This window comes from Mustela erminea, chromosome 3 (assembly GCF_009829155.1).
Source record: "Mustela erminea isolate mMusErm1 chromosome 3, mMusErm1.Pri, whole genome shotgun sequence".
Lineage (NCBI taxonomy): Eukaryota > Metazoa > Chordata > Mammalia > Carnivora > Mustelidae > Mustela > Mustela erminea.
In genome coordinates, this window is record NC_045616.1 from 136,601,755 (window position 1) to 136,625,639 (window position 23,885).

General features: G+C 37.6%; 1 protein-coding gene across 3 annotated transcripts in view; it reads right to left on the minus strand.

Moving 5' to 3' along the window:
* SPEF2 (sperm flagellar 2) overlaps nucleotides 1-23,885 on the minus strand; it is a 170,274-nt gene that overhangs the window by 72,560 nt on the left and 73,829 nt on the right. For all 3 annotated transcript variants that reach the window (XM_032337619.1, XM_032337618.1, XM_032337617.1), the window contains 10 exons: nucleotides 22,456-22,675; nucleotides 20,805-20,959; nucleotides 19,016-19,091; nucleotides 17,606-17,667; nucleotides 14,246-14,349; nucleotides 12,437-12,693; nucleotides 8,562-8,670; nucleotides 7,326-7,483; nucleotides 4,469-4,609; nucleotides 198-248 (listed from right to left, as the gene is read on the minus strand). In XM_032337619.1, the coding sequence (XP_032193510.1) occupies nucleotides 198-248; nucleotides 4,469-4,609; nucleotides 7,326-7,483; nucleotides 8,562-8,670; nucleotides 12,437-12,693; nucleotides 14,246-14,349; nucleotides 17,606-17,667; nucleotides 19,016-19,091; nucleotides 20,805-20,959; nucleotides 22,456-22,675 (1,333 nt within the window). The remainder of the gene's footprint in view (nucleotides 1-197; nucleotides 249-4,468; nucleotides 4,610-7,325; nucleotides 7,484-8,561; nucleotides 8,671-12,436; nucleotides 12,694-14,245; nucleotides 14,350-17,605; nucleotides 17,668-19,015; nucleotides 19,092-20,804; nucleotides 20,960-22,455; nucleotides 22,676-23,885) is intronic.

Below are 23,885 nucleotides of genomic sequence, written 5' to 3' on the forward strand. Positions count from 1 at the left end.
GCTAAAATCCAGGCTACAGAGTGATGGAGGTTATATTCTTTGGCAAGGGCTTATGGTTTACAAATGCCTAAGAGAAGTATTCAGCGGATACGACTAACAAATCTGGCTCTCTTCCCTGAGGAAGTTATGAAATGCAGAATTACATTGAACCACATCTATCTTTATCTGAGTACCTTTTCTTTTGAGTGAAGTCTCACCTTTCTTCCCTTTTCCTTCCTGAAGAGATTCTTGCTTACCATGCAAGGACTCTAAACAAAATTCAAGACATAAACATTATTGACAATTTTCGTTCATATCCTGGGCTACATTGCTTGTACGTGATCAAATGTTATTTCTCACGGATAAACAGTTGCATTAGTGATGTCTTTACTGTGAGCGAAAATTAACCTGAAGACATACTGGATTAAAACTCTTGAATAACAGCCCTGATAGTGCTATTCAATTTGTCACACTGAGAGGTTTGGTCCTAATTTTAGTATCAGTATTTGATAATGGATTTGATTGTAAATTCTTCAATGCAACATAGCTTCAGCGTTTTAAAAGTTAGTTATGAGTTCATTTGATGCATATTGCTCTATTTTGATTTATTTCAACTAAATTATCCTTACACAATTAGACTACTAAATCTGTAATAGGAATGATGCCAAAACACCTTGAAGAAGAGCTGAATAACCACACTGTTTTGAGATGGTGCATCCTTGAACTTTTCCTGACCTCATGCCTTGTGATTTCTACATTTCCATTTTGCATTGACCATAGCTTGCAATGTAGAGGATGGTTTGGATCTGGTTGGATTCCTTGGACTCTAGTACAAAACTATACTGGAAGGGGGAAGATGGGAAACTGATCATCTATAGGTCAATAAGGCATCCCAAATAATAAATTAGTTCCTTGAAAAAATACCCTACATCTCACATTATTCACTAAACAAGTTCAATCATTATCTTCTCTTTGCCCTGGGCTACAGTTTATTCTTCACTGGAAAGAAGAAGATGTGGTCCATATATATAACGGAGTATTATGCCTCCATATGAAAGGATGAATACCCAACTTTTGTATCAACATGGACAGGACTGGAAAGGATTATGCTGAGTGCAATAAGTCAGGTAGAGAGAGTCAATTTTCATATGGTTTCACTTGTGGAGCATAAGGAATAACACGGAGGACATTGGGAGATGGAGAAGAGAAGTGAGTTGGCGGAAATTGGAGGGGGAGACAAACCATGAGAGACTGCGGACTCTGAGAAACAAACTGAGGGTTTGGGAGGGGAGGGGGGTGGTGGTTTGGGTGAGACTAGTGGTGGGTATTAAGGAGGGCATGTATTGCATGGAGCACTGGGTGTGGTGCATAAACAATGAATTCTGGAACACTGAAAAGAAATAAAATAAAATGAAAAAAAGAAAAAAAGAAAGATGGACATATGGAGCAATTTAAAAGTCTATGATGGGGTGCCTGGGTGGCTCAGACGGTTAAGCAACTGCCTTCAGCTCAGGTCATGATCCCAGAGTTCTGGGATCAAGCCCGATGTCAGGCTTTGTGCTCGGTGAAAGGCCTGCTTCTCGCTCTCCCCTGCAACTCCCCCTATTTGTTTTCTCCCTCTCTTTCTGTCAAATAAATAAATAAATAAATAAATACCTATGATGGAGATAACCTGTCTGACCTATTATTTATATTTAGAAGTGATAATTATAAGAACGTGTTAATATATAACGCATGTTATATCTAAACTTCTCAGAACCAACAACCAAGACTCCATAGAAATAAGACATAGAAAAAGATTAACCTTGAAACTTGGTTAGCCTCTGTGAAAAGATTTTAAGTGTCCAAATAGCAACCACCAAATTCAAAAATAAGTAAACAAACAAAAACCAAACATTTGAACTAGTTGCTTTTTTTAGAAATAAGCTTATTAATAATAACAATAAAATTTAGATAAATTCTTATTTCCTTTAATAACAATACTTTGGATAACCAACTATTTAGCTCTAAACTAGCTCTAAACAAGGCAACAGAGAAAATAAATTACAAACAGAGATACCTGAATTTATAAAAGACACTGAATTTATAAAGTATTGTGGGCAAGTCCTATTTAAAGCAAGTCTAATCCTACTCTATCTGGTTTTTTTCTTTTTAATCAGTTTTAAAATAGATGTGAAATCTCAAAAATTATTTTAAATAGCAGCATGGCTATAGTACTACTATATTCTGTCACACTGACAACTCTAGCTTTAAGTTAAATTCTGAAGTTTGATAGTGGATTTGATAATAGACCCTTTAATGGAACCTAACTGTGAACTCCTTCAAATTTAATCCCAAGTACATTTGGTATAAAATGTAGAACTACATACAATGCAGAATCATACAGGGACAAAATGACTGTCCCTGGACTGAGAGCCCTATGCCTCCTTCTTTACTCTGTTTCCACCCTGATTTTTTAAAAAATAATTTAGTAAATAATTCCTCTTTTCATTTCAACTTCTAAAGATTTTAGTTGGGTGTTTGAGCTGGACATGTTGAGAAGCCTTAGACTTTCATTTCTGAAAACGTTTAATTTGAAAAAAAAATGTTAATTATTTAAATAGAAATAAACAAACCTGACAGGAACTTTCCTAAAATTGCTTCAGTAAGCTTCCCTGAGCTGTCAGGGTGGCCGCCCATTTCACTGCCTCCCTCTATTGCCCCCTTGATGCCCACAAGCACTGAGCTCTCTTTCCCTTAGGGCCTTATTGTTGGAAGGTAGTAATTAGGCCCCTGGGGATTAACATGTGGATAAGTTTTTAAAGATCAGGCACTAGGCCTCTCTTCAGTGAAAAAAAGAGACAGATGCAAGCACTCTTTTAAGCAACAATAGCTTTATTATTCCTTCAATGCACAGTATTCAAGGATACAATTTTATTTTTTTATTATTATTTTTTAAAGATTTTATTTATTTATTTGACAGAGAGATAGAGAGAGAGAGAGCACAAGCAGGGATGGAGGAGGAGGGAGAAGCAGGCTCCCCGCTGAGCAGGGAGCCCGATGTGGGACTTGATCCCAGGGCCCTAGAATCATGACCTGAGCCGAAGGCAGATACTTAAGCGACTGAGCCACCCAGACGCTCAAGAATACAAATTTAAAATCACAAACAAACTTCAGAAACTTAAAGACTGAACTGTGTTGTAACCAGGAACGCAAGAGATTGGTTTTGGGGAATGGCTCAGGTACACAGGTCCCCCAGATTGCCACCAGACAGAGAGGGAGGGAGGTCATGGTAGGACAGCAAGGTCAGAGCTTAAGAGACTATATTGGATGAGTCTAGGCTTACTCGAGTCACTGTGACAACTGTTCTCCCCAGGTCTAAGCAGCGTTTTAAAGATTTCTATTTTTCCTCCAGACCTCTGAATTTTTTTTTTTTTAATTCCTAATGAGGTAGTGGGAAAAGGGCATATATATTTAATTCATGGTTTTGTATTTTTATTGTTCATATGATAAAAAAAAATTTCTTTAGAATTTGTGTGTTTTGCCTTCAGTCAAACCCCATTTTATTGGAATACAATGGTCTTTAATAGAACATGATATATGTTACTTAAGTCTTCAAATTTATTTAATATAAATAAATTCAATTAAAAATTCACATCCATCTCAAATGTCCATGAAGCACAAAGATTCTGGAATTTGAAAATACAATGCTGACACAAGATCAAAGATTCCTGGGTAGACTTGTGGTAATGCACAGCCAGCTACTTACAAAGCTAAAACCAGACACGAGAACCATATTTGCTTCCTATACATAGCACCAGACTGATACTAACATGCTACCAGTATCGGGCACTGCAGCAATTGAGCACTTCACTTTGGTCATTATGTTTATTGTCTACCCCTTAAATTAATGGTCCTTCGTAGTTAAGGGTGTAGAAAGAACTTAAGCTAAAAAGTACTCCCTACACAAACTCTTTAAGTGTATATATTATAAATTACAACCATATACATTTCCTGAGACTCCAGGTGCTCATTTCTATCCTTTTATTATCACATGTACTCACACGGATAATGAAGTTACATATGAATTCTAGACCCTGATGAAGGCTGTTGATTTGTTCCCTTATTCTTGTGAACAACTGGTTCTACTACCTCTCGTTTTCTGAATGTGTTCTCGCTCTACAAAAGCATCAGTCTACAGTTCCACAGACAGACGTCTGTCCTTTTGAGCTGCTGTAAGTTCCTTCTGGTTATTCTCTGTGTCCTTCCTATTCTAATCCGTGGCCTTATTCGAATCAGAAGAACTGGGTCTGAGGACTCCATGTTCCCTCCACGCTCTTAGCTACGAAGGACTTTTCCACTTCCACCTGAGCACGTAACGTGGTTTCATACAATCGAAGTTGCTCTAAGTCTGAATCTAAGTAAGTGCACTGGTACTGCAGTTTAGAATTCTTTTCTAAGTGAAGATAAGAAACTGACAAACAGGATTATAAATTATTCTGTCAATCACCTGATGGTGGTTTTCCTTTTGCAGGAGGAGTTTTTGAAGGGGTTTCCTTCTCTTTTTCTGGCTCAGGAGGAGGAGGGGGAGGCTCAGCCAGCAGAACTTCTTCTTTTTTCTCAGCTTCCTTTTCTTCTAATTTCTTTTTAACTTCAAATAGATAATAAGATTGGGCCTTTGTTAGAGACTCTAGACACCTATTATTTTACTTGAACCAAGATAAGCCTAAATTAATATAAAATTGCCCATACTGATTTAAGTTTAAATTCCAGTTTTAAGGCTCTCCCTTAAATCATCCAGTCCTTAAAGCTAGGATTTGAAGACTTCCCTGGTTAGAAATATTGTCTTCTTCAGGGACGACAATGATGATGACTACGATGTGGTGCACGTGTGTGTAGTTGGTAGAAAGTCTTGTTGACACGGATGCCGAGTATAAAAGTGACATGCTAGCTGTAGCTAAGGTAGTGGAATAGGAAAATAAAGGATGACTTCAAAAAACCAAGGTGAAGAATTCATGAAGAGAAGGTGAAAAAAAAATGGACAGAAGCCTTGGGGGTGGGAGGGAAACAGAAGGGGAAAGAACTATGCCTTCCAGCCTTCTGGGGCTAAAAGCATGCAAAGTACATGGAAGAGTGCTTAGTACTCAAGTCTTCTTAGCAATTCTTTAACTCAAGCAGCAACTATGGATTGGACTTGAACTGTGCCTGAAGGAAAGGAGGGGTCCTAACAATGAGGTAAGACTCCCACCACCTACAGCTGATAAGTAGTAAAAACAAGAGTAGGCCCAATTCTGGTCACCAGAGATAGGTCAGTGAAGCAGAAAAATCGGTGCCCTCTGAAGCTTACGTGTTAGTGGTGGTTGGTAAACCATAAACATGCTGAGTAAGTTCATTTATAGAAGGGGTGGTGGTCAGTGCTACGGAGAAAATAAAGCAGAAAGGAGTCAAGAGGGTCAGCAGTGCTGGGGGGCAGCTTCTGAAGTTTTAAAGGGAGGGCTGAGCAGGATAGAGGAGCCGGCCAGCCTGAGGACCTGAAGGAGCAGAACAGGGCTGGTTCGTGTTTTCTAGGCTCTTCTTGCTGGTTTGGCTCTTTGCCTCTCACCATTCAGGTTCACCCTTCCTGTCCTGACTTCCCTGGCTGCCCTCCTCGCTGGACATGGCCTCAGCGTCACTGACTGCACCACAGGCGATGCATACCCTCACTCCTGTGTGGCTACTTCTTTTTATACCTATTCCCTCTGCCCTTAGATTCTTCTTTTCAATTCAGCAAGCAAGGAGGCTTTATTCTATTAGATGTTTTTTCAAAGTGGAAAGTAAGGGTTTTTTTTTTTCTGATTATAAAATTAATACAGAAATATTGTTTGCAAAAGTCCAAAACAATTTAGACAGATAAGCGAAATTGCCTGTAGTGTCTCTGTCCCAGTCTTCCTCCACCATAAGTACCATCTGGACCGCCAGATTCTTTCCTATGCATATATATTTAGTACAGAGACATACTTTTTAAAAACATACATTTTAAAAACAAAACCAGGACTATTTTATATATAACCAGCTTTTCCCTGCTTAAAAGTATATAATGGTCATGTTTTACCTCAATGTATACAGAAGTACCACAACCTCTTTTTCCCCCCTTACCTTAATCAGGACATTTAATTCAGAGTATTGGGCTAGGTCAATGGTTTTAATGATAAACTATTTGTTAAAATGATTAACCCATAGGAATGTAAATCTTAAATAAGTGGCAGTTGTTAATGTAGTCAGTGATTAGAACGTAAAATCTTCAGGACGATGTTGAAGTGAGTCTGACAGCTGGCAACAACAAACCGATTCTAACCTGTAGATGTTTGAAGCTACAGCTTAGAATTGTGGTGTTATTCCTTCCAACCAAGACTCTAGGATCACTGTGGGTGGTTTCCTCTAGTCTCCAGCCTAATTTCTGTTAAATAACATATTAAGCTGCTTTAATAATATATGGATTGGTATTTGTTTTGTCTGAGAGCTTCACATGGGTGGTTATTAGGAGGAGACATTTGGACATGGGAGCTTGTTTTCCTAAGCATACGCTCCTGGATCCTCATGATATTTATGGCTTACACCTATGTGCTATTTGGGGGTCAGTTAATTGATACATTATAGTGGTTAGATCATGAATATAGTGATAGGAGACAGCAAGCTATCAAGGCAGTTTTAGAATCCTTGTGGTATTACTAACTTTGACTTTTTTATTATGCCAAAAAGCTGCAGTTGTCAATACAATTAGCAGTGACAGATAAATAAAAGGAAAGATTTATTTTTCATATCATTTTGCAAAGGTAAAATTCTCCATTGAAATCTGGCCTTAGCAATGTATTAGCCTAAGATCCGTTTCAATAATAAATATCAATAATACTATGAAAAGCTAGTGGGCAATTGTTATTGGTTGAATGAAGAAGGAAAGAGGTCAGGATGGTTTAATGTGATTAGATGTATTCCAGAAGAAGGCTCATAAAATAAGTAGTTAATAATCAATGAAATCACGCCACATCAAGATTTGGGGGAAATAAACTGTCTAGGATTTCATCCCAAAGGAGGGTTAACTCCTAAGTTAATACTGAAATCTTCACTCTTTTCTATAACATCCTTAATTTTAACTCTATTGTTTTTCCTCATGAAAAATACTTTCAGTTTTCATTTTGATTAAATTAAAATACAGATTAAATTAAAATTTAGAAATCTCTGCAGCAGAGAGCTAAATTCAGGAGGAGAAGATACTTGTAGGTAGTATAGCCCAAATAAAACTTGGCAATCGCATGTTCATTTTTTCCCAAACTCATTAAAACCACACATTTTAGTTACATAAGTTCAAAATTATAAAGAAATGTTATTACCTTTATTCTCTTTTTTTGTTATTTCAGTCGTAAACATTTCTTTTACTTTGTGACATAGAGACTCTTTATCTATTTCAGCATTGATTTTTATCAAAATATTTTCTGGCTCTGTAAACCATTGCTCCAATAAAGGCCAGTTGTCCAAGAAGCCTATAATTCTGCAAAAATATTGTATAATAACATATACCAATTAAAATATTTGAGCAACATTAGGTATAATTAACTTGGCATGCATAATGAAAATATAAGCTGCCAATGTAGTTAAACTGAAAAAGGAACTCTAAAAAATATACAGGCAATGGATTATTATTTATTTTGAAGAAGAAATTATTTAATAACATCAAGCAATATTTTTTTGAGATATGTGGGGGTAAAAGAAGATTTGAAAAGGCCACCGTTTTAGGAAACCTTCAGTGTAAGTTTGGTTCACTAAGTGGAAATCTACAGGAAGATCGCCTGCACTCACTGTAGAATTAACTCTGAGCACACTTCTCATGGTACAGCCTGAGCTATAGCCTGAGGTCATCTGTTTTTTCTCTTACAGACAGAAATCAAAGAAATCTTTGAGTAAATGTGAATAGCTCAGCCTTACTTGCTTGAATTACAGATGATCTTGGGATGATTCCTGAAACAGTCTTATCTTCCTTATGGATAGATAAACTTACTGTAGTTAGTAAGCTAATTAATGTAGATAATTACTTGTCTCTGGCCCACTTCCTATTTTTAGACTTCTCCAGGTTTCATAAAATTGTCTAACTCTGTCTAAGTTTTCTCTTCCAATGAATAAACTGTGCACAACCAAGAGAAGGGTGTTTTTGTTTTGGTTTTTTTTTTTTTTTTTTTTTTTTTTGTATAACATCATTTTAGCAATGGAAGTTGTTTTAAACTATACTCCAGTCTGAAGCCTAGCTCTTTGAAATATCATGATCTTCACTGGCATTTGCTGAATGAGGGCTAAATTAGGATCCCATGTAATGAACCATAAAGGGAAGTGTACCATGATTTAATTCTTCCCTTCCCAGTCTATGATGATTTGTGCTCTGAATACAGAAGCAAGCACATAAATTTTTCACTCAACATCAAAACCTTTTAGCTTTGTTTTACTTGTAAAAGGATGAATGCTAGGAAATACATCTTTTTTTTTTTTCCCCAAGATCTGACGATTCCAAAGTGACTGATGGTCAGTCTTTTCAAAGGGCAAGAAATAAGAAGCAGGACAGTGAGTTTTAGACTAACCTATGCTGAATCTGGTCTCTTAAATTCTGTTCCTCATCCGTAGCTTGGTTTTCAGAAGTGACATGTTGAGCAATGTCTCCATGAGAAGTTTCACTTGAAAATCCTTCAGCTATGATACAAAAATTATTTAATTACATAATCTGCTAAAACAAAATTGCAATAGCACTGTTAAAATTTACTGATGCCAGACAACCAATTGATATGATCCTGCCATTGTTCTAATATTCATTAAATATTAGCAACACGTTAAAAGCATTTAGTTTCGGAATCAGATTCAAATTTTCCTTGGCAACTGAAGAAAATGACATGCTATACAACATTAAAGAGAAGCTGTAGTTTAAATTCATAGGCTCTCAGAATTGACTCTGAAGAGGTGAGAATGAAAAGTGGTGTGTCATGATGAATAACAAACTAGGAAATAATGAGAAAATCAACACTATGGTTTAAAGACTAAGAATGAAATAACAGGGCAGCCATAAAGTCAAACATATGTAAAAATTAATTGTTGATAGTATATTACATTCCAATAAAGCAAATTACCTTTATTTCTAGACTTTGTGATATTTCCTTAAACGGTAGACATAAAGGAACCGACCACAAGAGACCAAAAACAAAACAAAAACATCTTCAACAGCTCTGATTGAATCCTATTCAGGATTGAATGGTACAAAGTCCAGAAAACTCATGAACTTAGAACAAATGGAAAATTATAAAGAAGGAAGAGGGCCTTGAACTAGATTAAAAGGAATCCAGTCAATGCAAGGGAACCCTGAAGGGTGATCTAATCGTGTTCAGGAAAATGGAGGACCCTCACAGGATACAGAGATCACTTTGTCTCCATTTACATTCAGGATTGAAAAAGATGAAGTGATTTGCAGAATAATTCTTTTAAGTTATTTGTAAAACCCAAAGATAAGTAAGGGTGGTAGTAGAAGGCCGGGAGCTCTTCTCAGGAGGTGCCATCCTGCAACATCTCGTGGTCACTGTCTCATATTTGTCATGGACTTCAGCACTTCAGTCAGCTTGCCTCTCTCCCCAGCTCCACCCTGGCAGGCACTAGTCCCTTTCCCTTCTCTCCACTTGTGGCACTCTCTTTCTAAGACCATGTCCACATCCTGGATTTTGTGATCACTTTGAATGGCTCCATCTCTGTAATCTTAATGACCTACAGTCCTACTATTTGTCTTTCTTGCACTCCCATGTAGCTGATGACTCTTTCCAACATTACTCAGTTCCTACATCCTTTTTCCCAAATTTGCCAGCATTATCTTGGCTTTTTATTTTCTAGCAAACCCGAGTTGCATGGTTGAACACTTCACCTTCTCTTCTTCATCTGACAATTTCGACTTGTGTCCATCAGCTACACCAGCCTTAGCTGATATTTATCTCTCTTTCCAAGTCTACACTTGTACTGGTAAGCATCTTTGAAGGAAAATATGCCATTTCATGCCTTGTAACATCACTAATTCCTTGGCTCAAATATCAGCCGAGTAGATAGATAGATAAGAGATAGGTAGATAAAGATATAGGTAGATAAACAGATAGACAGATAGATAGGTAGTCTGAGATAAGCTTCTTGAGAATTATCTTCACTCATGCTCTCCACCTCCTCACCTCCCATTCATGCCTCAGTCCACCCAAGACCATCCCTCCTGGTCCCCTACTCCATTGAAATAGCTCTTGTTCTAGTCACCAAAAAATCAAGGCCAATGGACATGTTTTAGTCCTTATCTTACTTGATTTCTCTGTTGTATTTTAAGTAAAATTTAGCACACAATTCTTAAATACTTTTACACATATTATCTTATTTTCACAACATAACTTGAAAAGAAACATTATGATTCTGTAATGGGCCTCAAATTGCACAGCTCATAAATGACAAAGAAGGGATTTGATTCCAGTCAGTCTGACTCTAGGCTTTGGACTTCTTTTTTTTTTTTTTTTTCTGGACTTCTTTTTAATGTTTAAACATTAAACATAATGTTTAAACAAAAAGAATGCATACATGAATATATAGCTCAATGACCTCACAAACTGAAGAGAGCATCCAGATCAATGAATAAACATTATCAGCCCTGGAAACCTCTCCCATTTCTTCTCAGTTAGTGTTAGTCAGAGAAGTCACCCATACAGAGCCTACACCCAAAACCTCTCTATACCTCTCTCCATGTTATGAACACTGCTGCTCCCTCTCAGACTGGCCGAAAGACTAAGGCACTGGCTAAAAACCCAGATATCCAATTTGTCTCCCATTCTGACACAGCCTTGTACTCCTAGACTGCCTGTTCTCTCTCCATGTGTCTCCCTGGTTTCCTGCCTCTTGTCTTTGAGTCTGGTCCCTTCCTCTCTGCCCAGCCTTGACTTGCCTGAAGTTCAGACTTTGAGCCCACTGGGCTTTGGCTGTAGAGTGCTTCCTTGTGATGTCATTCTTCAGGCTTCTCCACAGCTTGTTATACCCAAACCTAGACAGTGGGCTCCCACACCCAAGCCTGAGCCTTAGGACCCCAGCCTTTACTATTCTGGGATGGGAATAGTATGACTTGATTTTGAAATTCTATCCTTTCTTGGTTTATGAGATATAACTTTCCCTGGCTGAGGGCTGAGTTAATCACCAATGGCCAATGATTTAATCAATCATGCTCTTTAGAGCCTCCACAAAAGCTCTAAACCAAGGGCTTTAGAGAGCTTCTGCGATGGTGAACACATCCACATGCCAGGAGAATAGTGTAACCCGAACTCCATGGGGACCAAATCTCCTGAGCTTGAGAGTCTTCCAGACCTTGCACTGTATTCCTCTTCATATGGCTGCTCATTTGAATCCTTTATGATATCCTTTATAATAAACCAGTAACAGTAAGAGTGCTATGAGTTTTATGAGCCATTAAAGATAATTCAAACCTGAGGAAGAGTCATGGAAACTGGCAATTTGTAGCCAAGTCAGACAGAAGTGGGGGTAACCTGGGGAATCTACTACTTGAAATTGCATCTAAAGTTGGGGGCAGCCTTGTGGAGCTGAGCCCTTATCCTATAGAGTCTGCCCTAACTCCCAGTAGTTAGTGCCAGAATGGAATCAAACTGTAGAATACCCAGTTGGTCTCTCCCAAGAACTGGAGAATTGGGTGGTGTAGGAAACCCACACATTTGGTGTCAGAAGTGTTTTGGGTAAAGAAAGTTTTCCTTTAATATCTCTAACAATACAATGAGGCATTTTATTATATAGATTGTGAAACTTGAGTTTAGAATCACGAAGTAACTTTTCCAAGGTCAAACATCTCATAACTTGGAAAGGCAAAGCTCAAGATGTGCTTTTCCCATATTTAATTTGTGGAATAAAGTAATACTTTCATTTCAATGCCAAAAAGTATTAAATAAACTGTGAGTGTTGGAAAGACTATTCAACTCCACCATGTGAGGACTTCCTTCAGTCAACTGATCCTTGTTCCTCTGACTTCAAACATAATCTCAAGGAAAGAGGTTACCAGACCCTTGCTTGCAGAACAGATATGGTTTATGACCTTCATTAGGGTGACCCACCAAGGTATACTAGACAGCCACAAGAAGCTCCTCCATGCATGCAAATCTCAAAAAAGGCATCCCTGTGCCAGGGGAGCAGCCAAGTTGAGGGAAGCGTTCAGCGAGATGCATGCAGTCAGCATAGAATTCTCTGCTAGTTCTCTGCAGTGCTGAACGCCAATAGTTAAAGCAAGAGGAAATGTGCTCTGCTAGATAATTCTGTGGAAATCTGAAATGGATTCCTTATTACCACTTATAATTGTAAGTGGGAGTATTCACTGATTCAGTCAAAGAAGGAATGAACAAAGAGCTTTGAAATATTAAAAAGAAGATTGAAAGAAAGGAAAAAGTGTCCAGCTTACTCATTGTGTCATTCATGCGATCCAGCGAGGAATTATCTGAAATATCTAATAACATGACAAAATCAAGTGCAGAAGGGGGAGAAGGCACTTCTTTGGAGGCTGTAGGGTCAATAGCCAATGTGGATATCTGTGTTTTCTTTTCCTCCAGTTCTAGGACCTCTCTGCTGCAGCCCGTGAGAGCTTCCTCCAGAAGCTTTGCTTGGTTTAACGTCATTGGAAAACCATCTAAGACCCATCCTTGATCCACAGGTATCTCACTAAATGGAAAATGGACATGGCATTAACATTTTGATAGATACAAACACTTTGGAAGTAACAATACAACGAATTTTGCCTTTACCTTTCCTTTAACTCCACAGTAACCTCCTTCCACACAAATATTATTACTTTACTGCTAAAATTAGGTCTATTAATTACCCTAATCACTCCTTTGCTTAAAATCTTTTTTTTTAAGCAGATGGCATTTATTTTATTTTATTTTTTTTAAGATTTATCTATTTGACAGACAAAGATCACAAGTAGGCAGTGAGGCAGACAGAGAGAGAGGAGGAAGCAGGCTCCCTGCTGAGCAGAGACCCAATGTGGGGTTCGGTCCGAGGACCCTGGGATCATGACCGGAGCTGAAGGCAGAGGCTTTAACCCACTGAGCCACCCAGGCGCCCCCTTTTGCTTAAAATCTTTCTGTAGGTCCCTCCTCCCTCCAAATCTATTCCAGAGGCCATAAAATGGTATTTAGAACTAACTGGCCACAACTTTCTTCCCTATAGTGTCTTATCTCTCCCATTCTTGAACCATTTACTTCAAACAAACTGATCTCACTGTAGGAGAATGTGTTGCATTTTCTAGCCTGTGTTCATAGGCAGTTCCTCCTTTAAACCTGTTTCTCATCTACACATAGTGGGACAACATACCTCACAGGGCGGTTATAAGGATAAACTGAAGTGATTCATTTTAAAAACCCAGGACCAAGCTTAGCACACTGTGAATAATCACATTGCCAATGTGGAGAGTTCCTCTTACTCCCCACAAACCAGCATGGAGCCAGAAATGTCTAATCTGAACGCCCCGGCTCTCATTCACTTTGCTCTTCAATTAATAATTACTGTATTTCGTGAATGAGAAATATTCAAATGAGTCTTCCTTATCTCAATTAGATAATAAGTTGCTAGAGCGTGAGGAGTATTTTTTGGGTTTTTGTTTTCAGGGCAGCATCCTCCATAGAGAATAAGAGCTCCAAGAATGATTATTTTAGGTCTCTAAGTTGAAAAAGGGCATGAAAAGGGAAGAAACTTCAACTCTGCTCTTCTAAATCTCTAATTATGTAAAACTGAGATTCTGATTTTTGCATTAAAAGTTATGACTTCATTTCTTTTTCTGTTAGAACTCATAGTAAACAATACAATCTCCTTCTCTCTAGGGCAAACTTTCTTCTCTCATTGCCTTCCTATTTAGCACTGACCAGCCTTTGGATCACTGGGTTCACTTCCTCCTCCTGAAAAGTTAAACAAGGAAGGGCACTGGCCTATGACCAGACAGTTAGGGTCCCTCTGCTCTATAATGTGTCTCTTGGCCTTTCAAGTATCTAACTTCTCCTTGAATTCCCTGCAGGGAATAGAACCTGAACTGTATTCACATCTGCCTGAGTGAAGTCAAGACTGGTCAAGTGGGGGAAGTGAAATAGAAGCATGTAAATCACAAAACATATCTTAAAAATTAAAAAAAAAAAACAAAAACCACGATTTTTATACATTATTCTTTTTCTGCTTCTATCTGATAAAGAATATATTAGTAGATTAAAAAAATACATACTTAATAGCATTTACCAAGATGTTAACTAGCAACATGTCAGAAATGCTCTTTCCTTTCTTCAGCAACTTTTCTGATTTTGCACCAAGCCGAGCACGCACAGTCAGCTGTGAAAATAAACAATGAATGGTAGAGTACAGTTAATTTAAAAGTCAGAATCTGATACTTGGGGGAAAAAGTTAAATGGGCATGCTCCCCGGTGAAAGACACTGATCGTCTGGCACAATTCTGGAGTCAGCCAAGCATTAGGGAAAATGTGTACGTAGATTTTGAGGTTCCTCTGTTGTGGCTCCCTCCTTTCCAAGATCTTCCTCTCATGTTTCAGCTGCTCTGACGTCCCCAACCTTCATTTTCTAATATCTTCAACTGAAACTATGGTAGATTTCTGCTTGCGTTCTATGCTATGCAGACATGGCATGTCTCTGGGATAACCTGTACCTGCATGGCTCTTGCCCAGGGAAGTTCCCTTCATTCAGTGATCCAATTTCATACAATTGCTGCTGGTTTATGCTGCTTGTCTGTTTGCCTCTTTGCTTTTTATGATTTTCTTTTGGCCTTCAAATAATTTGCTTTTCTATCTTGTCCAGCATTTATAATGTTATCTGGAGAAGGGCTGGTCCAATAGAGCTGCTCTATCAACAGGAAATTCCCTGGAGTTTATTCTTAAATCACCCATCAGTGAATATTTCGTAAGCCAAATGATATTAGATCTCTACTCAAAACCCTGTAAGGTTCCCCTGTTTACTTCAAATGTCCAAATCATGCCTATAAGGCTGACCTGATCTTTTCCCTTCCTGCTCATCTCTCTACCTCATTCATGCCATACTATTATCCACCTCGCTGGCCAGTCATCTTCCTGCCTCATGGCTGCCACCCAGCTATTTTACTGCCTGAAACGCTGCCCCAGACATATGTGGCAGGTTCTCTCAAACTTCTTTCAATCTGGTTAAACCTCACTTTCTCAAGGAGGCCTACTCCACTTAATACAGTAATCTTCCCTCTTTCCCCACCTCCCTGGCCTTGGCCCGTGCTTCTTACCCCTTACTCCACTCTACATTTTCTTCCCTCCTGGTTCGTTACCATCTAATGTGTCATATAATTCATTTACTGCACTTATGGTTTGTTATCTGTCTCTTTCTATTAGAGTGTAAATTCCTTAAGGTCCAGGAACCCTGTCATTTCTGTTCACTGATATATTCCAGATAATTACGATCGTGCACACACAAAAAAGTGAGCCCTTTTGAATTGAATATGGAATTTGGAGGATTTGTAACTCAATAAAGGCATTTATAAAAAATATGCTTAGTTCTTCTGCTAATTTGTATTTCAAATATATGGAGTTAAATTATAAATTCACTTTATCACTTTCTCTAAGCCCATTTCCCTCCCCAGTGGCTGTCATATTTATAGTTTGGTATATCCTTCCCAAATTTTTCTATCTTTAAGTAGTCCTGAAATCTAAAATATTTGAAATCTAAAATTGTTTTCTAGGGGTGCCTGTATGGCTCAGTCAAATAAGCATCCAACTCTTGATTTTAGCTCAGGCCATGATCTCTGGGTCATGAGACTGAGCTCCAAGTTGAGGTCTCTGCTGGGCATGAAGCCTACTTAAGATTCCCTCTCTCCCAACAGGAATGCTCTTACATTGCTGGTCGGAAAGCAAACTGGAGCAGCCATTCAGGGGAACAGTTTGGAGGTTCCTCAAAAAATAAAAAAATAGACCTACCTTATGACCCAGCAATTGCACTACTAGGTATTTATCTAAAGGATACAAACATAGTAATTCAAAGGGGCACATGCACCCAACATTCAAAGGGGCACATGCACCCAATGTCCATAATAGCCAAGATATGGAAAGAACCCAGATGTCCATTGACAGATGAATGGATAAAGAATATGTGGTATACAGAGGGTATTAAGCTAAGTGAAATATGTCAGAAAAAGAAAAATACCAAATAATTTCACTCGTATGTGATATTTAAAAAACAAAATAGATGAATATATGGGAAGGGAAGGAAAAATAAAATAGATGAAAACAGAGAGGGAGGCAAACTGTAAGAGACTCTTAACCATAGGAATCAAACTGAGGGGTACTGGAAGGGCGGCCGATGGGGGGATGGGGTAACTGGGTAACGGGCATTAAGGAGGGCACTTAATGGGGACACCTGGGTGACTCAATCAGTGAAGCATCTGCCTTCGACTCAGGTCATGATCCCAGGATCCTGGGATTGAGTTCTGCATCGGCTCCTTGCTCAGCGCTTCCCTCTGCTTGCCTCTCCCCCTGCTTGTGCTCTCTCTTTTTCTTGACAAATAAATAAATAAAATCTTTTTTAGAAAAAAAGGAGGACACTTGAAGTAATGAGCACTGGGTGTTGTATGCACCTGATAAATCACTAAATTCTACCTCTGAAACTAATAATACACTATACATTAATTAAATTGAAATTAGATTAAAAATTTTTTAAAGATATTAGTTGAAAAAAAAAAAAGATTCTCCCTCTCCTTCACCTTCTGCCCTGGCTCTCCTCTAAAAAAATAAAATAAAAACAATAAAATTGTTTCCCAAGGTGAAATGCATAATAAAGTTAATTAAATGTAATAAAAATAAAGCAGATAAAATCTCACTTGATTAATCCGGACATTCTATTTGATGACTAAAAGATGTCTCCATATACAGAAAAGCAACAATATATGAGGAAATATTAGTTTCCACTAGAAGTAATAGTCAGTGAATTATAAATATTTCTTTCAGAGATTACTACAAAATTCTGTAGAGTCAGCACTAAATCTAAGAAGAAATTCTGGAAAAAATTATTTAAAGGTAAAGAGAGTAGGAAAGGAAATAAAAGGAATAAATTAAGTGGTAAAGAAAAATACATAAATATAAACTTGACATAAGACTAATTTTTTTAAAAAGATTTTATTTATTTGTTTGATAGTGAGAAAGAGAGAGAGAGTGTGCACGCACAAGTAGGGAGAGCAGCAGGCAGAGGGAGAAGCAGGTCTCCCGATGAGCAGGGAGCCTGATGAGGGGCTCGATTCCAGGACCCTGGGATCATGACCCGAGCCGAAGGCAGACACTTAATGACTGAGCCACCCAGGTGCCCCAAGACTAAATTTTTTAAAAAAGCACACACATACCTTCTTACCTGGCAAAACTGAATAGCAATTTCCACTGCTTTAGAGATAAAGAGTATAAAGAAAATTAAGTAAATTAGATTTAGCTAATATTTTACCATCATATTTACTTTAAATGAAAGAGGAGCACATTGCTATTTCATTCCATTTGAAGACATAGCAAAAAACTTTGAATCATGACATATTTCAATATACTAGTAGCCAAAATTAGAATACCGTACTTACTTCAGAGAAACTATCACTTGATGTGACTTCTTCAACTTTTGTAGTTTTATTTGTCTCAGTACCTAGCAACAAAAAAGTGGTAAGAACAAACTCCAGTGTTTATTACCAACAACCATGTTAGTATTTGATCATCTTTGGTTTTGGACAGACAGGTTAGGTTATTGGATCCAGCCACGCCTGAGATGCTCAGAAAAAAGATCATCACAGCATGGCTTCACCTGCCTTCCAAGACATTAAAATCCTGCCATTATGTGGCTTGGAGTTTTTTACTTCCTGTCTTCCATTATGGCTCACCCGTAATAATACCATTAGAAGTACTTAAATACAGCTTATATTTTCTTTTCAGAAAACCAGCCAAGTTTCTCAAGAAAATTTGTTAAAATGTTAATTTGTTAATTTTTATTTCCCTAAATTATCAAGTTCTAGGTAATAAACATGTGTAAACGTAGAAAGTTCTAGAACTCAGAAGGGTTTTAGTTACAAACTATAGAAAAAAAATGTTTTCAGAGTCCATTTATAATTAACTGGACTTTTGTAAGAAAATATGTCACATAATACTTAGAATAGTTTTAAAGTCAATTCAAATTATCTTGTATGATACACATAACTGAAATAAGGGACAGATTATACCCTTTTAAAGGATGGAAACCACAGCTGCTCTAGACCAGCATGCTCACCACACCATTCATGGGTGATGGTGATAATGACTTTGGCACAGGGGGATCTAAAATTCACACTAGAAAATGAGGAAATTATTAAATATGGCAAGTCTTCACTAGCATAGCTAGAAAAGATATTTAAGACTTAACATTGTTTCGTTCAATGTTTCTAAAAAGCATCTAAAAGACTAGAACCCAGATCCCAAGTGAGATAACTTTTCATTAGGTTTGGAGGAATGATTCTATTTATGTGCCTTGCCCAAGGCTGGAAATAAACTTAACTTTATCTAGGGAACCACTCTTCAGGTGGATGCAAGAGACCAGAACTTGCAGCCTCCCTCAACATAGGGAACAGAGCAGCAGCAGCAGCTCGCAGGGATCCTGAGCAGTGCCACTCACCTAGATCTGCACAGGCGAGAAGAAACAATATAATTCTGTCTCCCTGCAAATCCAGGAAGAGGGAGGATTTCTCCTGACTGTTCTCATAAGCACAACAAAACAGAACAACTACTTGAAAGGGTATAGAAAGATTCCATCATAATATTCATCTCTTACCGGTAGTTGTAGACAAAGGTTAGGGGCTTATGTGTGTATCTTGCCCTGTCTGTTAAATGACCAGGTAGACAGCTATGCAAAACTCCCCTTTCTTTCCCTGAAAGCAAGTTTGTGCTCACATACGTGTGCACTTACTATTTATCTGTCTGCCTACCTAATGTAAACAATGGATGATTTGTTTTGATATTTCACTTACTAAGTATAGTTTTATCTTCCATTTCTGGCAATGCATCCTCTGAAACTGGATAAGGTGAAGATACATTTTGTAGATCCTTTGGAGAGAAAACACACACACACACACACACACACACACACACACACACACAGAAATTGTAACATTATTACATTCTAATAATACTTACCCATTTTATTTCTGTAAGTAAGGTTTACACTATCTTTCTATAATATTGGTGTTAAGAAGAACTGAATGATTTCTGAAAACAATTAAAATTTGATGACTAAAAAATAAATAAATTTTGAGTACTATTCTTACAGAAATAGTAACCTATGGTGTACTCTTTCAAATGACCTTCAGTTCTATATAAAATACAGCAACTGCTATTTTGAAAATATAGTGAAACCTGAGAAAGAGGTAACATTTATGGAAAACCATTTTAGAAAGAATAGTTCTAGCGGTGTCAGTCATAGCCACAAGGGAAAAAAGAAAACCCATGTATATTATTTATTGTCCAATTAATTAAAATACAGAATAAGAGGCAGTCCACACTTCTCACAATTATTTTTTTATATTTTTATTTATTTATTTGAAAAGGGGAGAGATAAAAATAGAGAGCACACACAAGCAGGGGGAGCAGCAGAGGGAGAGGGAGAAGCAGGCTCTCCGCTGAGGAGGGAGCCTGATGCAGGGCTCTATCCCAGGACCCTGGAAGCAGGACCTGAGAAGAAGGCAGATGCTTAACCAACTGAGTGACTGAGCCACCCAGGCGCCCCTTCTTCCAGTTATTTTCATAATTCGTAGTTAAATGGCATTTATCTTATAGCCCATGAAAATGATGTGGATTAAATTCTCTGCTAATTTGCTCAATTGCAGAGACAACATATGGCAGGGAAAAAGAATACTGGATTTAGAATCTGGGTTTCCACTCACAGCACTCATCAACAAGCCTTCTGACCTCCAGTAAACCAGTTCATACTTAGGACCTCCACTGTCTCCCCTTTAAATTGAGGGTGCGGGACCACATTTTGAGTCTCAAGGTGGAGCCACATTTTCATATTTTTCTGCCTTAGAATCTTCATGCAATGTAGCAAGATGCGATATTGATGGGAATGTGATACAGGTAAACCACAAGGAAGACCTCCCCCTTCTCCACCACCCCTCCAATTGAGATCTACTTGCAGATTGAATTCAGCCAGCCAACTGTTTTTTATATGGTCCCTGGACATCCCTCTGTGGAAAAGCACTGTGAGCCAGGGGACCAAGCCCCCTCCCTTCTCTGCTCTGCTCCAGTATCTGCCTCAGCTACTGCCCAAAGCTGGCACTGGTCTTTAACTATGCAATGGATACTCTGCTGTTGGCCACTGCTAGGGTCTCAGTGATGAAATATCACTCCAGGAGCTGATGACTTGGTGACTGCCCTTCTCTAGCACTCATACCCCACCCTCCTCCAAATCCCTTGCAATTCAGCTCCTTCATCCCCTTATTAGTCTTACCAGGTGGCTCTTTCTTCAGGAGACAGTCTCCAGCTGATGGTCATGGGGCACAAAGTGGGCCAACCACCCTGCATGACCCATTGGGCAAACTGGGGTGTATTATGGGGGTGTCAGGGAGAAATTTTCTCTCACTGTATATATACCCACATAATAAGCTTGATTTTGTCTCTTGATCCATAAAATCTAAAGTAGTTTCTCTCTGGGCCTTTACAGAAAACTTCGCCAACCTTGGGTCTAGAAGATCTCTTAGATTCCATCCAGCTTCAAATCTCTAGAATATGAAGAGCAGAAAAGGAAACTAAATTGGCACTTGCCTGGGTTTCTTTGCTCTTCTCTTGAAGAACTGGTAAAGTCTTTTCTTCAGCTTCTTTCTCAGTTGGCAGAGCCTCACTGATTTTTTCCTTGTCATGAAATGCTTTGATAGCTTCTTGGACAAGAGTGTCAATAGAAAGTATCTGAATAGGAAAGTCTAAAGTGCAAAAGACAATTTTATTAAATATCTTTTCATTTAGGAAATTGACATAATTATCCTTTGTGCTGACTTCATCCAATAACACCATCTCTTGGGTCTCCTACAACTGTCTTTTGGATCAAGCCACTTCTTTTTTATTGTGGTAAAATTCACATAACATGAATCTAACAATTTTAACCACCATAAATCATACAACTCAGTGGTATTTAGTTCATCCATGTTGTACAACCATCACCATTATCTTGTTCTAAAAAATTTTCATCACTCAAAGAGAAAGCCCTGTGCCCATTAAGCAGTTACTCCTTATCTCTCTATCCCTGTCCCTGCAACCACTAAGTTCTCATCTGTCTCTAAGGATTTGCTTATTCTGGACATTTCATATAAATGGAAACATAAAATATATAGCCTTTCATGTCTCATTTCTTTCAGCATCATGTTTTCAAGGTTCATCCATGTTGCAACTCATAGCAGTATCCGACTCCTTTTTAATGACTGAGTAGTATTTCACTGCATACATTAATACCACTTTATTATCCATCCATCAGGTGATTGACATTTGGATTCCTCCCCCCCATCTTTTGGCTATCATTAATAGTGCTGCAATGAATATTCCTGCACAAGATTTATTTTGAACACCTGTTTTCACACCTTTGAAGATATATATCTCATAGTGGAATTGTTGGGGTCATATGGTAATTCTTTTTTTTAATTTAGTGAAAAACCACCAAATTGCTTTCCATGGTGGCAACACCATTTTACATTCCCACAAGCAATGTATGAGGAGGGTTCCAATCAACACTTCCTCACCAACACTTGTTATTTTCCTTTTGTTTTTTAATTATACCCATCTTAGTGGGGGTGAACTGGTATCTCATTGTGCCTTTGTCAAGCCGCTTTTCAAAGAGGTCCTTTTAATATCGCAAGAATGGTCTATTCTTGTCTGCCTTGAAATAGTTTAATATGGTCTTAATAGTCTCTGCAAATTATGAGTTTCCCAGTGAAAACAGTAAAAAATAAGTATAACTGAATAAAAAGTAATTAAACAGATGGAAACCTGGCCTTCTACCTGAATGAGCTTCAAAGGAAAAAGCCACAGGTTCATTAAAAAGACAGAACTCAATGACTGTGAAGAATTAATACACTTATAATTTGAAGTGGATTTCTTTTATATTTGTTATAAATTATTAACTTCCCTCTTCATTGGTAGGTAAATAAAATCTATAAGGAAAAGTTTCTAACATTATTTCTTAAGATTATTCACACCAATATATAACATATCCATATATCCAGGTTTGATGGGACAGCACTAGTTTATGACTCTACAATCCTAAAAGTGTCTGTCTTGGACAAAATTTTTGATGACAGAGTTTCCCAATATATCAGCAGGTTCTTATGTATATTGTCTACATACATAGTCATTTGAAGCTACAGTCAATGCAAATAGAATCCAATAAGTGAAATAAAAAAAAAAAAAGAAAAAGAAGAAATTCTACCTTTTTGTAGAGCCTTTAGAGCCATGGTTTTTCCACTAAATGTTTTCCCCAGTAAGCACCCTTTAATAGCAAATGAAGGTAATTCTGGTACTGTTGATTTGACTTGAGGAGGATGAGATTTTTCAACTAATCTGTGAATCACATGACCCAATATGTTATTGTTGGAGGGTGGTATATTATCAACCATTTCTTCTGGTAAGGCCCACTCTCCAATCATGTTCTGCAAAATAACAATAAAACAAACAAAACAGAATATTCTTAAAAGTGGAATTTAGACAAAAAATTTTTAATATTTAAATTCAAATTATAGCAAACAAAAGTAATATTTTAATTATGTTACATAAATAGAAATAACATAAATAATATGCAAAAAAAAAGCTTCATATGGAAAAGCAAAAAAGAAAAAACTCAAAAATCCTCAACAGTTTATGAAAGTAAGCATACTGAGTTATTTGAGACATATTGTAACTCAGGTTGAGCATAAAGACACTTAAATTGAAGCTACTCTTAGTAAACAGATAAAAGAGAATAGTCATTTATCTGGTTTCTTATGCAAGTACTAAGCTTATTTTAAGATATTTTAATATAAGAAAGATAAAAGAAAGTATTCATGCCTGATATGATGCCCTCTAACTCTATTATGTTTGACTCCCAGTTTCTTCAGGTTTCTTGCTGAAATGATCAAATAATTACAGGTTTCGAAACAAACTACAAATCATGCTCTTTGCAATAAAACTAGAAATCAATTTTAGAAAGAGATGAGAAATATAAATCCTTAAAAATTAAAAACATTCTTGTAAAATAGTTCTTGGATTAAAGAAGAAATTAAAAATAAAAATGTGAAGACAGCATGGTACTGGCATAAAAACAGACACATAGACCAGTGGAACAGAGTAGAGAGCCCAGATATGGACACTCAACTCTATGGTCAAATAATCTTCGACAAAACAGGAAAAAATATACAGTGGAAAAAAGACAGTCTCTTCAATAAATGGTGCTGGAAAAACTGGGCAGCTATATGTAGAAGAATGAAACTCGACCATTCTCTTACACCATACACAAAGATAAACTCAAAATGGATAAAAGACCTCAACATGAGACAGGAATCCATCAGAATCCTAGGGAAGAACATAGGCAGTAATCTCTTCGATATCAGCCACAGCAACTTCTTTCAAGATATGTCTCCAAAGGCAAAGGAAACAAAAGCCAAAATAAACTTCTGGGATTTCATCAAAATCAAAAGCTTCTGCACAGCAAAGGAAACAGTCAAGAAAACAAAGAGGCAACCCACGGAATGGGAGAAGATATTTGCAAATGACAGTACAGACAAAAGGTTGACATCCAGGATCTATAAAGAACTCCTCAAACTCAACACACACAAAACAGATAATCATATCAAAAAATGGGCAGAAGATATGAACAGACACTTC